Source organism: Trichomycterus rosablanca, chromosome 1 (assembly GCF_030014385.1).
Source record: "Trichomycterus rosablanca isolate fTriRos1 chromosome 1, fTriRos1.hap1, whole genome shotgun sequence".
Lineage (NCBI taxonomy): Eukaryota > Metazoa > Chordata > Actinopteri > Siluriformes > Trichomycteridae > Trichomycterus > Trichomycterus rosablanca.
In genome coordinates this window covers 68857246-68877449 of record NC_085988.1, presented here as the reverse complement: position 1 = coordinate 68877449, position 20204 = coordinate 68857246, and the positions used below count along the sequence as shown (strand labels likewise).

At 36.6% G+C, this 20204-nt stretch overlaps 2 protein-coding genes across 2 annotated transcripts; one reads left to right on the top strand and one right to left on the bottom strand.

Moving 5' to 3' along the window:
- Positions 1-645: 645 nt before the first annotated feature.
- On the bottom strand, positions 646-10749 carry si:dkey-222f8.3 (Poly(U)-specific endoribonuclease-C-like). The gene is made up of 7 exons (XM_063005854.1): positions 10659-10749; positions 6595-6694; positions 6153-6264; positions 5217-5338; positions 5015-5127; positions 2636-2780; positions 646-2065 (listed from the first exon to the last, which is right to left on the bottom strand). Exons 1-7 carry the CDS (start codon positions 10667-10669, stop codon positions 1805-1807), a joined length of 864 nt encoding a protein of 287 aa, XP_062861924.1. The 5' UTR covers positions 10670-10749; the 3' UTR covers positions 646-1804.
- Positions 10750-11175: 426 nt separating this feature from the next.
- Positions 11176-19858, top strand: LOC134324158 (NADH-cytochrome b5 reductase 3). The gene is made up of 9 exons (XM_063005842.1): positions 11176-11343; positions 14628-14753; positions 14887-14959; positions 15548-15654; positions 15964-16093; positions 16240-16323; positions 17383-17468; positions 18093-18192; positions 18448-19858. The coding sequence occupies exons 1-9, from the start codon at positions 11323-11325 to the stop codon at positions 18618-18620; spliced, it is 900 nt and encodes a 299-aa protein (XP_062861912.1). The 5' UTR covers positions 11176-11322; the 3' UTR covers positions 18621-19858.
- The last annotated feature ends 346 nt before the right edge of the window (positions 19859-20204 follow it).

Below are 20204 nucleotides of genomic sequence, written 5' to 3'. Positions count from 1 at the left end.
TAATGATGCTAACATGCCGTCCATAAGTTTCTAGTATAGGGTGGCTACATTAACCTTGTAGCTTCAATTAAATTATATAGAGACATTTTGGCTATCTTATGGTTAAAAAATTGTGTAAATGATTATTTTCCAAACATAGTCGTGATTCTGTTTTAGAAATTAGAAAGATCTGTTTAAATTTGCATGAAATGTACAATTAAATTTTGCATTATTGTCCTCACTGGGATGACTGCCCTTAATGCATTGCTCTTTTCTTATCCTAAGACTGTATTATTATAATGCTATTTAAAACATTTTGTTTTGGTTCAGTTAGTATCACATATTTAACAGACAGTAATAGATCTTTTGCTACCTGTAAAGTTCAGTGTGTTAAAATTCCTTTGTGATGTTGTAGTAGCTAGCTCTCTCATGCTAACATCAATGTTATCTCCTGACCTTCTTCTTTATCTCCATTATGGAATGAAAGTCATGAGTGGCTGGACACAGTGGTAACTCCTACTTGACAACTACTTTTTAAATGAATGTTGATATACACAAGCTAGGACCACATTTTAAATGCCTTTACCAACAACTAAATGCTAATAAAAGTTTAATCCATGTTTGTGTGTGATTTTTAATTCTTTTTAATTCAGAGCACGTCCATCATTATTTTGAAATAGTGCCTTTTATTTTATTGTAATACATCATAAGGTCACTAAAGTAATGTCCATGAAGGCATGGTTTCATGTGGAAAAAACTCCAGCAGTCTGCACAGAGCCTTACCCTTAACTATACTGAACACATATGTACATTTGTACATTACATTTACTTTTAAATGTGCTTTTGACTAAGTGACCACCAATTCCTTTTGTACTGAGGTTCCATGAGTGTGCTGCTTGTCTGGGGTAGGAACATTTGAAAATGTTTAAGACCAACATCAAATATTTTTGATACTTTTTGCCAGTTAGAGTGGCATACATAGCAGTACTTTAAAATTGAAATGACACAAAACAAACACAATAATATATATAAAATAAATATCTTATCTGTAAAAGCTTGATTTATCAACATTAAAAGGATCACCTCCTCATTGTGAGACCACTGGCAGTGTCGAACTTCCCACACAACATTTTTTAAAATCAACTTTTAGTCTTATAACCATAAAATGTATTTAATAAACATTACACATAAAATGTTTTGTAGAGAACAATACAAAGGTACTTTTAAATAGAAGTAGAAACAAGTAGCACTATGCACGTTGGTCAGTAACATGAATGTAACAGTTTGTAATTTTATTTATTGTTTTTATACCCTTACTGACCCTTTATTAAATTGGGTTTTATCTGGTTTGTACATTCACTGGTCATTTAATGAGCTAGACCTACCATATATTTAAACTTTGTTGGTAGAAAATGACTGATTGCAGTCAATCTGGTGCTCTCAAAATTACCCTCTGCCCCATCCATTAGTGAAAAGAGACTCCCACAGGACACTGCCATGTCTTTATTATGGAAGTTTCACTTCAGTGCTAAGATTGGTTCACTACCCAGTAACATCTGTTCAGTTGGAGTCCTATGGGAGTCTTTTTGTGTTGATGGATAGTGTACAAGGGGTAAAAGGTGTAAACAGCAACAGCATCTATATGGTTGGTTAAGCTCACAGAATGGCTGACTATTGTACAGTCAAGATAAGTGAACCTCATAAAGTGGTCAGTGAGTGGATGTAGGCTGTTTTGCTGATAATAATGGAAATTGTATTAAGGCATACAGAAGAACCTTATTGACTTTCATGCCTTTCTGCACTATTTATACCAATGCTTATGGATTTACAAATCTCTGTTATTGCTGCTCAGTAATTTCGGGTAGGATGTTCCAATCGAGTGTTCAAGACGACACACCACAATCTCCAACAAGTACTTTTGCACTTTGACCACAGTACTGATGGTAGGGTTGTTACTTGTGAGGAAGATAATGGTGAAGAGTGCCACCTCAAACTCAGGGCTGACGCCAATGAAGGAACTGCCTAGTGGCTTTACCAAACTTTTCCAGCTGAACTGCAGGTTTATGACATGATCGTTCACATCCGGCTGAAAAAAAAAAAAGAATCAAAGAATTCAGTAAAAGTAATGTAGTGCAGTAAATGAATTAACAATTAACAATTTATATAATGTAGTACAATATGTGTATATGGTCTTTAAATTCTATTGTGCATTTCACTATTAATTTTGCATTATCTCTCAATGTAATTATATCAAACTCCTTAATTGTAAATTCCAACTGCTGCAAACTAAGGAGAGCCACAGACTATCATGTCCCCCATCCCCAACATGCCAACAGTCGTTGAACGTGTCTTTTCACCTGTCAGAGATGGGTTTTCACAGAGAGCAGTATAGCTTACAGAAAGTCATGCACTACTATTAATCAACCATCTCTCATGAAGGTGCCTCAATCAGCCAGCAGAGAGCAACAACAAAGAGAAGGCTGCTCAACCAGCCGCAATATGTACAAAATCCATTTGGTTGGTCAGTGAAAACAACAGAAATCTTTTGTTTGTACTTTTGTCAGTTAAACAAATCATGGATTCTTGTATTAATGGCATTTTTAAAAATGCCCCAATTTTACTGGAAATTGGGTTTGTGCATCATTACTAAACTTACCATGTCTTTGGAATTGTAGCCCCTGTAGTCTACAACTTTCAGCTTCTCCTGCAGGTAGAACTGAACCCAGTTATGAAGGCCCATGATCTCTTTTCCTTTCTTGATCTCACCAACAAACACATGCTCGAACCCACATGAGTTCTCACTATATCACAGGGGAAAAACAAACAAACACAACAATAAATCTGCTTTGTATGTAAATATTTACAGTTTCCATTAAGTTAGATAGTGAGAATTTTACGCCATGACTGCTCATGGGCTATTTCCTTGGCAGGAACAGTTATAAGGGGACTTAATTTTTAAAGAACAAGGTACTGTTTATTTTATCAGTTTATCTGTTAATTTGTTAGTGATAAGAATTTAAATACTGGCTTCAGTGGATTGAATATTTTCGTCTTGTAGGCAGTGCACTTGTAGACGTTTGTTTAGTTTATGAGTGGGCTTTGGCATAATTCTCATTGCCGAGGACCTTCATCGCTTATCAGGAATGAGTGTGTTAAACACTAGACGGCGCATCAGACATACAAGAATATGACCTGGTCCCATTGATTTATAAGATAGCGTGTCATTCTGCTACATTCTGCTGAGACAGGGTAAGCTTTGTGCAGTTTGTTAGTGATGTGTGTTTTCCATTCCACTTGCCATGTATTCTTTTGTATAGAAGGTCAATTTGTGCTTGCCATCTATTGGTGGGGGGGTTAAATTCAGATTACAGAATCCTAAAATAATTCAATAACATCTTTATTTTTATTCTTTATTCCTTACAAAACATTTGAAATTAAAGCCCCAATGACAGATCTGAGATCTGTGTGTATCTATTATATCTGAAAGCAGTACCAAGTCATGTTTAAACTAACACATTTTTTAAAAAAATTGGGAAAACGATCAAACCATTTGATTTTTTGCACACTTAATTGTGTTGTGGATTTGATCCTAAACTAATATAACTGTTATTTTACACTTTTAGGTATTTATCCACTTATGAATTCATTGTCTGTTTTACCACCACTTTATCCAATTCACCGGGCGTAAGGTCGGAATCACCCCGAACGGGTCGCCCACACCCACCCACCCACCCACACACCCACCCACCCACCCACACACCCACCCACACACCCACCCACACACCCACATGTTGGTTAAAAAAGTATTCAGACCCTTTGCTATTGTACTGCAGACTGCAAACTTAATTGAATTCCATTTTTTTTTAACTGACTGATTTGGAAAGACACCACCCCTGCATTCTCAAGAATGGAGAAAAACAGACAAAACAAGTCCAAATAAATATTTGTGGATCTTTGTGATCAAGACAATAAATGAAATAAAAAACTATTTGAGACTTTGAGTGTTACCAGGACCATAGTGTCTTTAATACATTTGAAGTAAAAGCAGCTAAGCACATACTTAAAACTTCCTTGGCTGTCTGGCCTAATTAGGCATCTGCGCTAGAAGGGCCTTAGTTAGGGAGGTAAAAAGAACCTAATGGTAACTCTAAAAAAGTTCAAACGTGCAGTGCAGAGTTGGGAGAAGCAGTTAGATCCATAACTCTATCCATAACTTAGGCTTTTATAAAAGACATATGCAGTCACTAATCACATGTTTTTAACTGCTAGCCTTGCAGAGAGCTGATTGTGTACTGGAGTGCACTTCACAAATCATTGTACCTGAACAGCAGCAATGAAACCCTGTCAACCTCCTATTCTCATTCACTGTCAAGTGATCCTGACTGAAAGCCTGACCAGGTCAATAGTACTGCTTTGTATTTAAACTTGGGAGCTCAAGATCCTAGCTCTAGTAGTCTACCACATTAAACCACTGCACCAGAGTAGCACCCAGTGTTTTTAATTTTTAATACATTTCAAAAACTCCGAACATGCAATTTCATTTGTTTACTTCATCATTATGGGTGAGTACTTGTAGAGCGATGGGTAAAAATCAAATCTACAATAAACATGATAAAGTGTGCAGAGCATCATGGGGTCTGAACACTGAAGCCACTGTATATGCTCATTCTAAAATTCATGGCTAATGCGATGTTGTCTGATGAACTGAATGTCAAGGGAATTTAATATTGTTTTTATCCTTGTCCTTTACACACAGAGATGTCTCCAGATTTTCTGAATGTTTTAATGTTATAGACTGTAGATAATAAAATTCTTAAATTCCCTGCATTCATTTTTGTAAATGTTAAATTTAAAATAAATAAATGTCACCACTTGTTCGTATTAGTATTAGAATTTTAATCATTAAATGATTTCATGCTGCATGCTGGTAGGACTGATGTTTCCGAAAAAAAGCCTCGTCTATTAAATTGTAGACAAGTGCCATCTAGTGGATATTTTACATGTGTGTTAAAATAAATTAGATTAGATTTCTCACCCTCTAGTTTTGCCTCTTTCATAGAGCTTGAACCAGATGTTACAGAGTTGCACTTTAAACTGAGCTTCATTAGATGAGGCTTGTCCTTTACTGATTAGATACTTATGAGCACGCTGAAAAAAAAAGCAATGGTTGAAAAGTTTATAAAAGTTTATAAAAGCTTATATATACACAGTTTACCAATCATATTATAGAAGAGTACCTTCATGACCTGAGTTTTTAAAATTGCATCAAGAAAGAGGTTATTCTCCTCCAACTCTTCTCTGGTTACTGTTTCTACATCGTTTGTAGATATCTCATAGTTGTTTAGGAGATTCATAAAGCCTAAAAAGATATAAAAATAAAGACAAAACCTTTAATACTAATGCAAAATCTCAAACCTACAGACACAAATATATATATATATATATATATATATACACACACATCAGCCATAACATTAAAACCACCTCCTTGTTTCTACACTCACTGTCTATTTTATCAGCTCCACTTACCATATAAGAGCACAACTGTAGTTGTACAATTACTGACTGTAGTCCATCTATTTCTCTGCATGCTTTGTTAGCCCCCTTTCATGCTGTTCTTCAAATGGTCAGGACCCCCACAGAGTAGGTATTATTTGGGTGGTGGATCATTCTCAGCACTGCAGTGACACTGACATGGTGGTGGTGGGTTAGTGTGTGTTGTGCTGGTATGAGTGGATAAGACACATCAATGCTGATGGAGTTTTTAAACACCTCACTGTCACTGCTGGACTGAGAATGATCCATCACCTTCAGTGAATTAAGGAAATAGTTTCTTAATCAGTAAAAACATTAGAAATCTTTTCCTTCTACAAAAACAATTAACAAATCACATATTTTCTTTTTTACTGCATCTTACAAAATGTCCAAACTTTTCTGAAAATGGGGTTTGTATTTGGGTTGTTTCTCAAGTCACATCCCATGTTCATACTTTAAAATCTAGAAATACAGTACCAACACTAAAAAGGCGAATAAGTGTAGGCTAAAGTCCAGATGGCTTTGTCAGATTTCAATGGCATTACTCCAATATTATATATTTGACTGTTTCCATAGGCACTAGATAGACAGTTGCTGAAGTCTGATAATGACTGAATTATTAAGAGTCTTTTACTTACAGTTGTACGTTGGAATGCTTTTCAGCTTGTCCTCATTGACAAAAGTGAACAAAGGAGTACTAGCTTTGTCTTTAGCAGAATTATTGCCTTTTGCCACATAATCAGCTTTCCCCTGAGAAATAAAACAAGACTTTTCATAGCAAACAACTAAGTTCACATAAAAAATAAAAACACACTTTAGGTGGTGCAATGGTCTAATGAGCTAGCTTTCCACCGCTGAGATATAAAGCGCTCTAGTTTAAATCCCAGGTGCCCAGACGGGCAAATACGGATGTGCCTGAGGGAGGAGTAGATCAAAGGCTAGAAGAATTGCAACATGGGAAATGTCAACAATTAGACAGGAAGAAATACAGGGAACTGATGACATTGCATATATTAGTAATGTGGGGCTGTGTAGGCAAACCAGTCAATTTATCCAACACCGGTCACATTCATCTTTTACCTGTAGATTGATAGCGTAGTCTATTCCAGGTTTCAGGCGATTCACATCCAGCTTCCACAACTCGTTCAGGATTGCTGAAAGCTCATTGTCAACAGTTGGACTGCAATAATTAAAAACACAAGTTAATGTGTATTTTGATAAATACATTTGATGTAGTGTTTAGATACACAAACATGGTTTCTGTTTCCTCAAGCGTGTACATACTTTTGAAACGTGTTCTCTCACTCACTTTCTTAATCGCTTATCCAATTAGGGTCGCGGGGAAGGGCTGCTGGATTCTATCCCAGCTTTTCAATGGGCGCAAGGCAGTAACACCCTGGACGGGGCGCCAGTCCATTGCAGGGCAGACACACATACACATACCCATTCATCTATAGGGCAATTCAGTGTCTCCAATTAACCTCACTGCATGTTTATGGACTGTGGGAGGAAACCGGAGCTCCACGCAGACACGGGGAGAACATGCAAACTCAGCACAAAAAGGACCCAGACCTGGGCCTGGGGATCGAACCCAGGACCTTTTTGCTGTAAGGCGACAGTGCTACCCACTGAGCCACCGTGCCTGAAACGTGCCTGATGTCCCTGTCATGGGATTAACATTTAATAAAACCAATCACCAAATCTGTTTCTGTTAAAAGATTGGTATTCTACATATGCTGGGTTTCTATTTTTATTGATCATGTTATTATTATTATTGCACTACTTTGCACTGCTGAGAATGGCCACAACTCAAAAAATATCTAGTCAATGGGGGGCTCTTTTGATAAATGGTGGGCAGAGGCGGTGACAAAGTATACAGATGAACAGATGGGTTCCAGTCAGTAATTGTATACCCACATAGTTCATCTGTTTTGTAGGTGTGTCTTATAAAATAATGAATGAACGTATGCACCAGACAGGTATACCCAATAAAGTGCTAGGGTTAGTGTAGATGTCACTTAAAAATGTAGGTCAACTTAGAATTTAGTTCTACTTTTTATGATAAAACCTAAAGAAATGGTGAGCTGATGGTCTAATTTTTTCCAACATTGTTTATTTACACCAATCTGACAAAGAAAAAAAGTTTATAACTGAGAAGAGGGGGGTGGCAAGCTGTTTAGTAATTAACGCCATTTGAAAAAAAGTTTACACAAGCATACAGTAAAACATTTCAGGTCATAAGGTGCTACCCAGGGCGGCACAGTGGTGTAGTGGGTAGAGCTGTCTCTTCACAGCAAGAGTGGCCTGGGTTCAATTCTGAGTTTGAATGGTGACTTTAATATTCACATCAACAATGCTTCTACTACTACTTATTTTATCTGCACACATACATGTGAGCAAGGTCATACACTGGATTTAATCTGTACGACTGGTCTTGATAATACTCTTGGTCAGGCCACCCATATTGGTGTTTTTTGAGCATATTTTTACTGAATTCACTTTTATTCTCCATAAACACTCTAAGAAAACCATAGTGATTTACAAACCACAGAAACTTAAAATCCCTGGACCCTTTAACTTTTTCTGATTTACTTAGTACTTCAACTCTATCCAGTATCTTGTTTGTGAACTGTACTGATGAGATTCTCACTGTTTATAACGTGCACTTGTGCCTGTTATACAAAGACTAATGCCATTCTCCTGTTGGCAGACGTCTGAAGCAACTTTATAAGAAAAGTGGCCTTACTGTATACTCTATGGCCTAAGCAGACCATATGTCTAGTACAGAGACAGGACAGTAGAGATGATATTAAGCATCTGTCGCCTCCCCTAGAAAAAATGCCACTGGTGTTGATCAGTTAAGGTTGGTTAAATTACTAGGGACCACCCTCTCCAGTACACTTAAATGGGACAGATACATTTACTCTATCATTAGTAAAGCCCAGTAGTTCTTTTGATACTGCCTTGAAGAACTAACATATAAAAGGCTATACTATCTCACCACACTGCAACAACAGAAACTATCCTAACCACCTCCATGTGATTTCTTCTGCAATGTGTCAGCTGCTCTGATGATAAAATGCACCCTTCTGTCTCCATCCGTTAAATAAATGTGCACCTTTAGAGTAGAGCAGAAACCTGCAAGATATGTACAGACACCACTCACCCTGGCAACCACCTGTTCTGCCTACGGCCATCTTATAGGAAGTACAAAGCAATTGCTACACACACATCACACCACTTACACAAATTCCTCCCTGAAGCTATTTAGCTACGAAACCAAAGAACACACAGATAGTACATGTACTGCACCTAAAACAGCCCCCAGTAACTGCACCTCTATTTATCTTTGCCACATGCACACCCTGTAAACCTACACACCAAAGGAGCGAAAGTTATTGAGCTTTTGCATATTTTTTTCAACAGTGTGAGCAATACTGCCTTTCAGACTACTGTATAATCGGGGCTGATAAATTACATTTTGCACTGTTTAAATGTTGATTAGTGGTACAATGTTTCTCAAGGTCTAATCTTGTATGTAACTGTTTTTCAAGTTGATTGTATGATTGTATGACTTGCACTTGATTTTGCTATACAATGCACCTCCTACAGAGATATGTTTTGGGGTAAACAAAGATCTGTTTAAGAGGCAACAGAGATCTGTTTTGGAGGTAACAGTTTATTTATTTATTAGCATTTTAATGTCATGTTTTACACACTTTGGTTATATTCATGACAGATATATTCATTCGTTTTGTCGGGGTTGGTGGTGGTTGTTGTGGCTAATGTGTTTCTTTTTCTTTAATTAGGCCTAAATATGAAATCTTCTCACATAATATGCTACATTTTTAATTTAATGTAAATGATGGTTAAAAGTCATGTACAAAGTATTCAGTCTACATGAACTAAGCATGATGTGTTTATAATTTATTACTAGATACTTCTGGAGGAATTCAATGCACGTTTTGATTCATTTGCATGACCTGTTGACACGTGATCCTAAGAATGTTATCATCTCTATACTCCTTTACAGATGATCATGATTTACAGATTAAAAGCGCCAAACTTAAAAAATCAACTACACAAGATTCATCAGTTCACAAGTTTAAAGTCAAACACAGTCATGGACAATTGACCATGACCAGGACCCAGACCGCTCCACCTGGAGATCCAACCCAGGACCTTCTTGCTGTGAGGCGACAGTGCTACCCACTGAGCCAACGTGCTGCCCGGTTGTTTATAAAAATTCCTTTAATAAATTGCTTTGTTTACATAAGTGAAAAACAAGATGTGCCAGGTTAAGGGCCCTTCCCTGTTGTTTTATAATTATTTAATTGTCCAAAAGAGCCTATTTTAACCACCAGCATTATATGACTTTTGTGAACAGGGTGAAAAACATACTGAACAATGGACAGGAAGTGAGTTCAACAAACAGCACCTTGATACAAAACCATGATAAGAGTTATAGTGAAATAGGACCCACATAACGTGTCAGGCCATGACCAACAAATGCAAAAGAGTTTCCTGGTGTGGCCAAAGGCATGAGCAAACATTTTTAACAAACAAACTTTTGTTACATACACATTGTTTTTGATTATTTTAAAGAAGATGTAGCCACCTGGCTCTTAAGTAAACTTACTCATCAACTGAACAGTAAACTAGTGTTTACACATCTGCAGTCTTAATAAACACAAAATACACTTAGTGAATAAAAACTGACCGGTTTTAGTGTTTTTTGAATGGGCAGCTTTATTCAACATTAGATTTGCAGGTGGAATTAATTTTAACCAACCATTTAAACCATTTAAAGTTATTCTGTAATGTTTTATTTGTTTATTTTGTTCTCTTCCGTGTTTTTTTGTAGACAGTGGGGCTATTCTATTGCAGTAGTTAATCAAGTAACCCAGTTTAAATTTAAAGTACCTTTGGACCATATATACACAGTTTCGATAATTAATTTTAAAGACTTTATTTATTTATCGTGACTAAAAAGGTTTAACTTAAAGAGGATCAGGTTACAGCTTTAAACGTTATTTATTATTAAACAAACAAACAACACAAAGAGGGTTAAGTCACAGCCAGGACTGAACTGTATTCTATCACAATAAATATATAGTAATAAAAGCTTTAAGATTGTTTCTTACCGTGTTGCCATTGTTGCAAGTTCGTACCGTTCGTCAGAGTGAGTGATGAAGGAAGAAGTTACTTGAGATGTCAATCCATTTTAACTGTAAAATCTCACCAATAGGATTATTGTAAATAAAGTTACTTTCCCCGCCCAAAACAAGCCATCCCTATTGAAACAAAGTGCGTCATTGGCTACAAGATACAGCACGTTCAAAATACTACTCTACTCACTACATAGTGCCCTAGATAGGGTGTTTTATCACAGCAAATTAAAACGAACTGCTTGCAAAATACATCAATCCATAATAAAAAAAAAACAATAAAATGATAGATAAAGACATTCACTAAGCTGTTTATTAGGGAATACTTGTTTGGAACGTACAGTTATAGAACACATCTGTTGTTCTGCACACTTAGTAGGGAATTATAGGGAATAATAATAATAGGGAGACTCACTTGTGAAAGAGGCGAACACTTGGACGTGACCCAGCTCGATAGAACAAGCCTGGTGATGGGCGTGGTTCACTAAGCAAACTCGGAATCTGCGTTACGGGTGGAGTTGTAGCCGTTAGCTTTGTTGCTACACGTTTACAGTAGATCAGCGGAGGGTGGAATTTTAATGTGTGAAGTTTATTTACTGAACTATCTACAATAAAAAATAACCATCAGCAACAGGACAAGATGATTTCCTACATTATTAATGTATGTACATTTTTATCAAATCTATGTTAAACAGCCTCACATGAGCTAGCTAGTAACTTTTCTCTTTAACTTAGTCTATATGAGAGTGTTTATTCGCAATACATTCTGTTCATGTCTAAATACTTTTGTTGCTTAAAATGGCCACGTCAGCACCCCAGTGTTTGATACAATGCATTAATGAAACAACACAGCTGGGTGAAGTTCGATGCTTATTCTATAAAGCCTAGATGAAGCTTTATAAGGTAGACATTAATGTAATACTGTAGTGCCCTGCAGAACCTTGTGTTCAGGTTATTAGATGTTTAATGAAGTATAATAGTGAACTATGCAGCAGTGACACAGCAGTTGTAGTTAAAGTAAGCAAGATGTCTGTGTGCTGATTGCTGTTATTATAGAGATTGGGGGATGTGTCGCTTCTGGCTAGCTGCCACATGCCCAGGATTACTCCACTAGCTACATAACAGACTTTTAAAAGGCTAAAAGCGTTTAGATCCTTCATTGTGAAATGTATACCGATCAGAATTGGCATTAAAACCACGTGTTCAATATCAGGTTGGTCCTCCGCATAATGCACGGACTCCACAAGACATCTGAATGTGTCTTGTAGTATCTGGCACCAAGACAGTAGCAGCAGATCTTTTAAGTTCTGTAAATTTCCAGAAGGAACCTTCATCGATTGAACTTTGTCATTTACATTCACTTGTTTACAGGGGCGGCTCGTTCCTTAGGGCGATCGGGCGACGCACCACCAAAGGTGTGACAGCTGTGACTGTTTTGTCTTGCCTCTGAATATCGTAGTCCAATCAGCGTCGAGTTGTGTTCCGTACAGTACCGCCCCTTTTGGGGCGATTTCAGTCTGATTGAAAATTGCCCGGATTGCTCTCATAGACTCTCATGTTAAGGCTCTTTTTTCCGAACTGCAGGCACTGCAATACATTCTTAATGGGTTCCGGGAGGGCTCTCACTTACGTGCTTGCGTCACACGTAACCTGGTGTCATCTCGTCACCATGACTACCATTACCTCAGTTCGGGGCAACTCCATTGTGTCATTAAGGGAAATGCCATTCAGTCGTTGTAGTAATCAAGATAAATTTACAACTAAAGAATTATGGCCACCCAGACCAAATTTGTACATCAAGCAAGTATCTACAAATGGGGGGAAATCATATAAGTTACAAGTAAATTACAAGTAAGTAATATAATTTTTAAATTGTGAGTTGTGATTGCACTTATTGTATCTCCCCAATTGTTTAATTGTACTTCTTTATTCATTGCACATCAACCCCGATGCCAATCTTTATTCTGGATCTGCTGCACCTAAAATAAAATGCTATCTGATGAAGACTGAATTAAATTGTTAGTGTGAAGGCTTTACTTAATTTTATGATTAATGGTAAAGCTGGTCTCTCTCCATGTCCAAAGTTATTTGTGAGCACAAACTGACAGATGACTTAAGATGTTAATTATTTAAGCTTTAATTTACCCATTGAACGGGTCGCCTTGGCCATCATTGCAACAGTTGCCCCCCCGAGAGATTTGGCAGGAGCCGCCACTGCTTGTTTACAATAAATTTTGATTATTTCACAAGATATAGAGAAACAGACCTATGAAAATAAAATTAAACAGTAAATTACCCTTATTTGTAATACTGTTGTGTTACAGCTGTCTGGTTTGCAAATTCATCCTGCATTCATCCACTTCTAAATTAGAAATGATCCTCAAGTAATTTTTAGTAATGAAACTGCTTTAAAGTTTAAGAATTAACACTAAACACAAACAAAACAGCCTAAATAAATGCAGGGGAAACAGGTTGACTGAAGTATGAAGAACACATCCATTTAGATTAGTAAATTATAATTTATAATAACCACTTCATTTCCTTAAGGTGTTATTTGTTATTCATATTTTGTAAAATCAGAAACAACTTTAAAACACACATTCTCTACACACCCAGCACTGAGAATATCATTGCTTCTTACTTAGCTTTATCAGCTAATGTTAGCAATGTAAACACACCTTTAAGAGGTGAGAACGTGTTTGCTTTTTACCTAGTACTGTGTTTCTGTCATAATCGTGATATTTAACACAGACAATGCTGTAACACCTTTGTAATACAGAAAATACTATAATAATGTCAGTAGGTATTAGTAATCAGACTGAAAAACCTAAATTACACACTGCAATACTAAAGCATAGAAAAAATTAGGATTGGTTTCATATAACATATAATTTCACAGACCGGCGGGGGCAGGGGATTTAAAATGGAATAACAATACTATTCACAAATAATGGAAAATCAGTGAGAACCCTGAGGAGACAATTACACCCAAAGTGTGTTGGAAGTGGAAGCTGTTTTCATTGCTTTATAGCAATCTTTAATTATTTATTCTTTCTGTGCGGCCTGGTAATAAATGATGCACGGACTGGTCCGTGGCCCGGTGGTTGAGCACCACCGAGTTAAAACTGCTCTAGGGGCGAAGATGCAGCACATCTCAAATTATTTTTAAAACTACATCCTGAACAGAATGCAGCTTCTTTATTTACCCCTTGTCACCGTCAGATCAATCCACACAGAGGAGTGGGTGCAGCACAATGTGCAGTCAGTAATCTTCCACCAGAATTGCAATAGCAATTCTAGCAGTCATCTCTAACCTTTAGTCCAACCTTACAAAAATTAAATTATGTCGCTCAGCTAGTCTTCGAATAGTACCTTCATTAGTACCTCCATATTCAGGTTTCAGTCGTGCCACAGACCTGGATGGGTTAACAGACACCTGACAAAATCATGTCTGAGGCAGGGAACGCCTCTGCAACATTGACTCCTGCTGTCTGGTTGAGGTGTAGACACAAGTGGCAGAGGAGTACAAAGTTTTTAAAATGCAATGAAAAAATCATGATTTATTTAAGGATAGATTTCCCCCCCCCCTAGTTGATATCAGATCAAGTCCTGTTCTCCAAGTTGAAGCTTTTTATGTTCTTACAAGTTTTAATAAGTATGTGGAACTCGCTGTGAATCTCAGCACGGGGCATTGTTATTAGAAACCTGGTATTTATTTCTCTGTGTTAAAGCTACATTCAAAGTGTTTTCACACTGCGCTCACATTCTTTCTGTCAGCCAAAACTTTCCACAATAAACTTAAACTCAGCACACACTGATGTTGCATACAAGTTGTAATTTTATATTCTTTTTTTATTTTTTTTTTGCATAATTCCAGTTTTTAGTGTTGTCTTGTCATTTTAGTTTTCACTGTTCATAATATTAACTTTGTGTTCATATCTGCAGCTCATTCGTGGTGGTTTTGAAGGCATTATTGGCTTGATCATGAGATTGTTGGGTTCCAAAAAGAAACTTGCTATAAGTCTGGAGGACCCCAATGAAAAATATCCTCTGCGGCTGATAGATAAAGAGGTTTGTGTTATTTTAAATGACTTGTTTTATAGAGGCACAAATCAATAACCTTGCCTTTTTTGTATAAAAAAAAAAAAATAAAGCCTGTTATTATAACTCAGATATTTAAAACTAACATTGATTTTATTTATAGATCATTAGTCATGATACCAGGAAGTTTCGCTTTGCTCTGAAGTCTATGGAGCATGTGTTGGGACTTCCCATTGGTAAGTTTATTTATCATCACATTACGATCTCTGGTTCCAGAGCCTCCATTTGACAAAAAAGTCATGAAAATGTTCTGATAAAGGCATCAACCGTCTCATCAACATATAACCTGGCTCAAATGCTCACTAATAAGACCCACCCAGCCTTAATTCTTTGTGGCACATGGATTTCATAAGGTGTTTGCAACATTTCTTTGTGATTTTGGTCCATGTTGACAGTATTGTATTACATCATTGTTGCAGATTTGTTAGCTGCATTTAGGCTGCAAATCTACTGTGCCACCACATCTTTGTATTTATCACACTGTTTCATGTCTGCACTGTGTATATTGTATTGTTTGCACTTATGTTCTTTGTTGTACCCTTGACAGTAAAGCCTTTTAAGTCTTGAAATTGAATAAAATGCACTCTGTTGGAGGGTGTTAAAGTACACTGAACTTATTGCCATGTTTATGGATCAAGTTTGAGATGATTTGTTATGTAGTCATCATCATGCTGAAAGTAGCTATTATAAGATGGATGGAACAAATGTAGATAGGATGTGGCATTGAAATAATGTGTGATTTGTGTGTTCTGATATGATTACAGGTCAACACATATATCTGTCTGCAAGAATAGATGGTAACCTTGTGGTGAGGCCCTACACTCCAGTATCCAGTGATGATGATAAGGGCTTTGTGGACCTAGTGGTTAAGGTATGTTTTTCGTAAGAAGTATAAAATGAGGTGCATGCTGGTAATGTGGGTCACAATTCTGTCTTTAATTTAACATTTACATCTAATGTCTGGGTTATAAAGTGTCTCAAATACAGTGGATTCAGAAAAAATTTAGATCTCTTGAATACTTTCAGTGCATTTACATTTGTTGTGGATTTCTAATATATAATAAAAATATATACACATTTTAGGTCATTTAAATCTGTGTTGATGCTATTAAAAATGTAATACAATAGCAACAAAAAGATTCCTGGGAAATGCATTGTCCTTTTCTGTTTTTTTTTTTAGATATACTATAAAAACACTCATCCAAAATTTCCTGAAGGTGGTAAGATGTCCCAATATTTGGAGAGTCTTCGGATTGGTGACACAATTGACTTTAGAGGTCCAAGTGGACTGCTAATTTACAATGGCAAAGGTAAACAGTTACTCTCATTTTTTAGAGATAGATCAAGTAGATTAAATAAAGCATAAATGACTTTAATAGAAAAAAATTGATGAATAATCTCTGCTTTCTCCTTTTTTTTTTTTTAACCTTTAATTTGTATTAAAATCATTCCTCAGGAGAATTTGCCATCAGACCTGACAAGAAGTCACCCCCCGAGATTAAGACTGCGAAACATCTTGGCATGATCGCAGGAGGAACTGGTAATCATCATCATCATCATCATTATTTTCATGTTTTACCACTGCTTTATCCTGATCTGCTTTTCCTGGTATCACTGGGCACAATGCACAACACACCATGGACAGACATCTACGTAGAATAGACTGGTGGCCAGTTGTGCTAATGCATATGTTCGAAGGGCTTTCCTGCTTTTTCTTTATCGTGTGATGCTGCTTTTTACATATGTCACTGTAGTCCTGATGGAACACTGGAGCAAGCCTTCTCATTGCTAAGGACTTTTTAAAGCTTTTTCTTACCATACTGGTATGTTTACAAAGCCTTTGATTAAGCATCCTTTGATGAACAGCCACTGCAAGAAAGATAAAAACATTGTGCGCTATGCCTGATTGAAGGGTGTTGTAGTGCCAGTTTGTGAAACACTGCCCTTGACAATTAGCTAAGCATCCATTTATTCATTAGAAGTCAGCAATCAGCACACAAGCGAACACAAAGTAATTTAAAACCTGTGCTGATCTTTGATAAGGAAGAGCGCTGGTTTGAATAGGGAGTCAAAGAGGCCATCTATGTGAAGAGGGAACAACCATCCCTGAACTGAGGGGGAAACCTGAGAGTACATTTTTCACCATCTTACAATGCTGTGATTGCAGCTATACCCCAATCATATGTAAATAACACACATGGCCATTGTGATTAATGGCCATTGTGATTTGCATCTGGAACTGATCATCTGTTCCAATGTTTTGGTCTTTATGCAAATCGGCTGCATACCACCAGCTAAGACTGAAGAAGTCTGATTCAACTTTGTGCATACCTGTGACTTTTCATAGAACTTAGCAACCAAAGTGTTCAGGAAGTCCAAGCAATTAGTAAATATCGGCCAGTACTTAGCTCTAAATGCTCTAATATTTTCTTAAATTAATTTAAGAAATAGGATAAGTACATATCTGATTTGTGCTCTGTATTTTGTTTATTTTGTTTCTATAAAACAATAAATTTGTAGACCATACATTGTAGCTTGACCGTAGACTTTAATACATGACATGGTGAATACTAGTGGCATTTGTGCATCAATTTTCCAGGTATCACTCCTATGCTGCAGCTCATCCGGGCAGTAATGAAGGACCCCAAAGACAAAACACTTTGCTACTTGCTGTTTGCTAACCAGGTAATAATTGCTCATTTTTGTTAGAATAATCTCCTGTCAGAAAGTGCTTACTTTTCAAAGCACTGGCAGTGTTTACATGCAAAGATCTCATTTAGTAATGGTGATAGGTAACTGATCAATACACACTTCATGTATTCATCCAAGTCATTTCGGCAAATTAAACCGATACCATGATTTAAAAAAAGTAAATGGTTTGAATTATATTTTTTATATCCAGTTTTAGACTCCTACGTAATTTTCCTTTTTTGTTTTTAGCATCAAATGGGATTGGTGTGTCCACAATTACAATGTGTCAATTGTTTAAGTGAACATCAAAGTTTTTGATGAGATTTTACATTTTTAAGCCAACAATCTGGAATTTGCACTTGTTTACAGAAATGCACTAAAACATGTGACCAAAGATGGCTTTAATTCCAAATGGTATGTGTGGTGTTAGCCAATCAGTCAGCTTTATTCATATAAACTAGTGTTAAATATAGTGGTGGTACCAGTGTTACTGAGATAAATTTTAGCAGCAAGGCCTGCTAAAATTTAATTGAAAATTGTTAAAAATTGTTCTATTAGTATTTGACATTTTATTATTTCTAGTAATCTGGTTTTTTTTTTCCATTTTCACTCAAACAGACTGAAAAAGACATTCTTCTGCGCACAGAACTGGAGGAAATTGAAGTTAATCATCCGGATCGGTTTAAGCTTTGGTACACCCTTGACAAGGTGCCTGATGGTGAGTAGAAACTACTAGTCTGTTTTTAACATGCTGTACCTGTTAGTAATTGCTGCTGGTGCTTTTTTCTTGCATGGCAAGCCCATGCTGTTCTGATGGCTTGTCTGACTATGCATGTTGTCACCAGTCAACCACAAAACAAAACAAAATAGAAGCTTTTTCTTTAGTGACCTCAGTCTCATGCTGCTGTCTCTTACTCTTACAAAGATTTGAGCTCATCACTAGCTGCTGTTCTTGCTCTTGTGCTTTTAACAGACTGGGCGTACAGCCAAGGCTTCATCAGTGAACAAATGGTTCAGGACCACCTTCCTCCCCCTGGCACCGACACACTCATCCTCATGTGTGGTCCTCCTCCCATGATCCAGTTCGCCTGCAACCCTAACCTCGACAAAGTGGGCCATGAGTCCAGCCAGAAATTTGCCTTCTAGGTAACGCTGATGCTGAGATCCAGTCCAAGCAGCTTTGGTGCTGAAAACTTCTGGCTTTGCCAAACGTCATTCGTTGCCATCTGACTGCGTGTGTATTTTTAATTTGCAACCATTATTTGCTGCAAATTTGCACTTCGGTCAGATGTATAATGCATTTAGTAAAAGCTTCCTTCTTTTTGAGTGAAACAGAATGTCAGTATGTGCTTTTGTCATAAGTTTACATACGCTCCCAACATTTATGTCATGGTAGTTTTAGGTTTATAATTATTTGACTAAATGATTAGAGGCACATCATTTTTATCAGTGTTTTGTTTATTTTTCCAGACTTCATTAACAAATAACAGCATTTGTTGAGTCAAATATATACATACAGCACAGTAAATTATTAATTATAACCTCTTTGTGGCAAGGCCACCCATTTTTTGTTATCAATATAACTACAGCTGGTTACTTCTCTGTGCCCTTATAAATAGGGCTAGTTTGGTTGCACCCATTGGACTTCACTACAAGCATTACACTGCAGAAACAGAAACTGGCTCATACATTTTCAAAGTCAAAAATGTTACTTGGGGCCACTTTAACTGAAACAGTAAAACTTTTGGGCAATTGTGAATAAATACAAAGCACTTGGAACAGTGGTCTCTTTTTCAAGATCTAGAAGAAAACCCAAACTATACAATTAGCCATGTCTGAGGAAGGATAGGCCAAATGGCAAATCACCTGGTACAAACCCCCAACCCCTAACTTCATGATATAAATTTCCATTATGGGGGTATGTAAACTTAGATATATGAAAAGCTTGATGATTCCATAAACTTAAAATGTTATTTGATGAGTTATGTTCCATTTTACTCGTAGAGTGTTTTGATGTTTTTTTAAAAAGTGCCTTAGCACATTTCTAATATAGTAGATTTGCTTTAAAGTGAAAATTCACTAGGATTGGAATGGAATTAGGAAAGTGGGATGATGTGAAAGACTATCAGTGTAGTGTGGAACATTATAAAGGAGCACTTAATGCAAGCTTTAATGCACTATATACTATAATTATATAATTTACCAAATGTATCTTGTGCTTTTATAATGCAGGCATGGTTTATTTTATCCATTAACTGCCAAAATACAGAAACACAGCATAAGCTTGCACTTCTTTTATTGATGTCACTTTCCACAAATATTTGCATACTATATCTAAATTGTATCTTATTGCATTGAGTTGACAAATAAAAGCATTTGCTTTATGTCCAGGTGTGAAAATAATATTTTCTTTTATCTTTTAAACATTTATGCATTTAGCCAATACTTTTATCCAATACTTTTATCCAAAGTGTCATACATTGTGATCGAATATGATTTAAGCAACTGAGGGGTTTGCTTAGGGGCAACTTTGCAGTGGCAGCATTTTAACCATCAATCTTTTGATTACTAGTCTAGTACCGTGACCACTAATCTACCACTTTACCACAAATTCATTGTCAGTTTTTCAGTGTATTTGTTTCACAAAAACATATTAGAAGATACGAGACTAATGGTCACTTCAAAATGTACATACATTATTAAGGGAGTTCTTTCGTTCTCTTATAAATA

Bases quoted from the DNA above. Each gene is read 5' to 3' on its own strand.
- si:dkey-222f8.3 (XM_063005854.1), bottom strand. The intron at 6,265-6,594 runs GTAAAAGATGAA...TTTATTTCTCAG, and splicing joins ACTACGCTATCAATCTACAG to GGGAAAGCTGATTATGTGGC. The intron at 2,066-2,635 runs GTAAGTTTAGTA...TTTTTTTTTCAG, and splicing joins GCTACAATTCCAAAGACATG to CCGGATGTGAACGATCATGT.
- LOC134324158 (XM_063005842.1), top strand. From the start codon at position 11,323: ATGATTTCCTACATTATTAAT. The intron at 16,324-17,382 runs GTAATCATCATC...TCAATTTTCCAG, and splicing joins CATGATCGCAGGAGGAACTG to GTATCACTCCTATGCTGCAG. The intron at 18,193-18,447 runs GTGAGTAGAAAC...TGCTTTTAACAG, and splicing joins CCTTGACAAGGTGCCTGATG to ACTGGGCGTACAGCCAAGGC.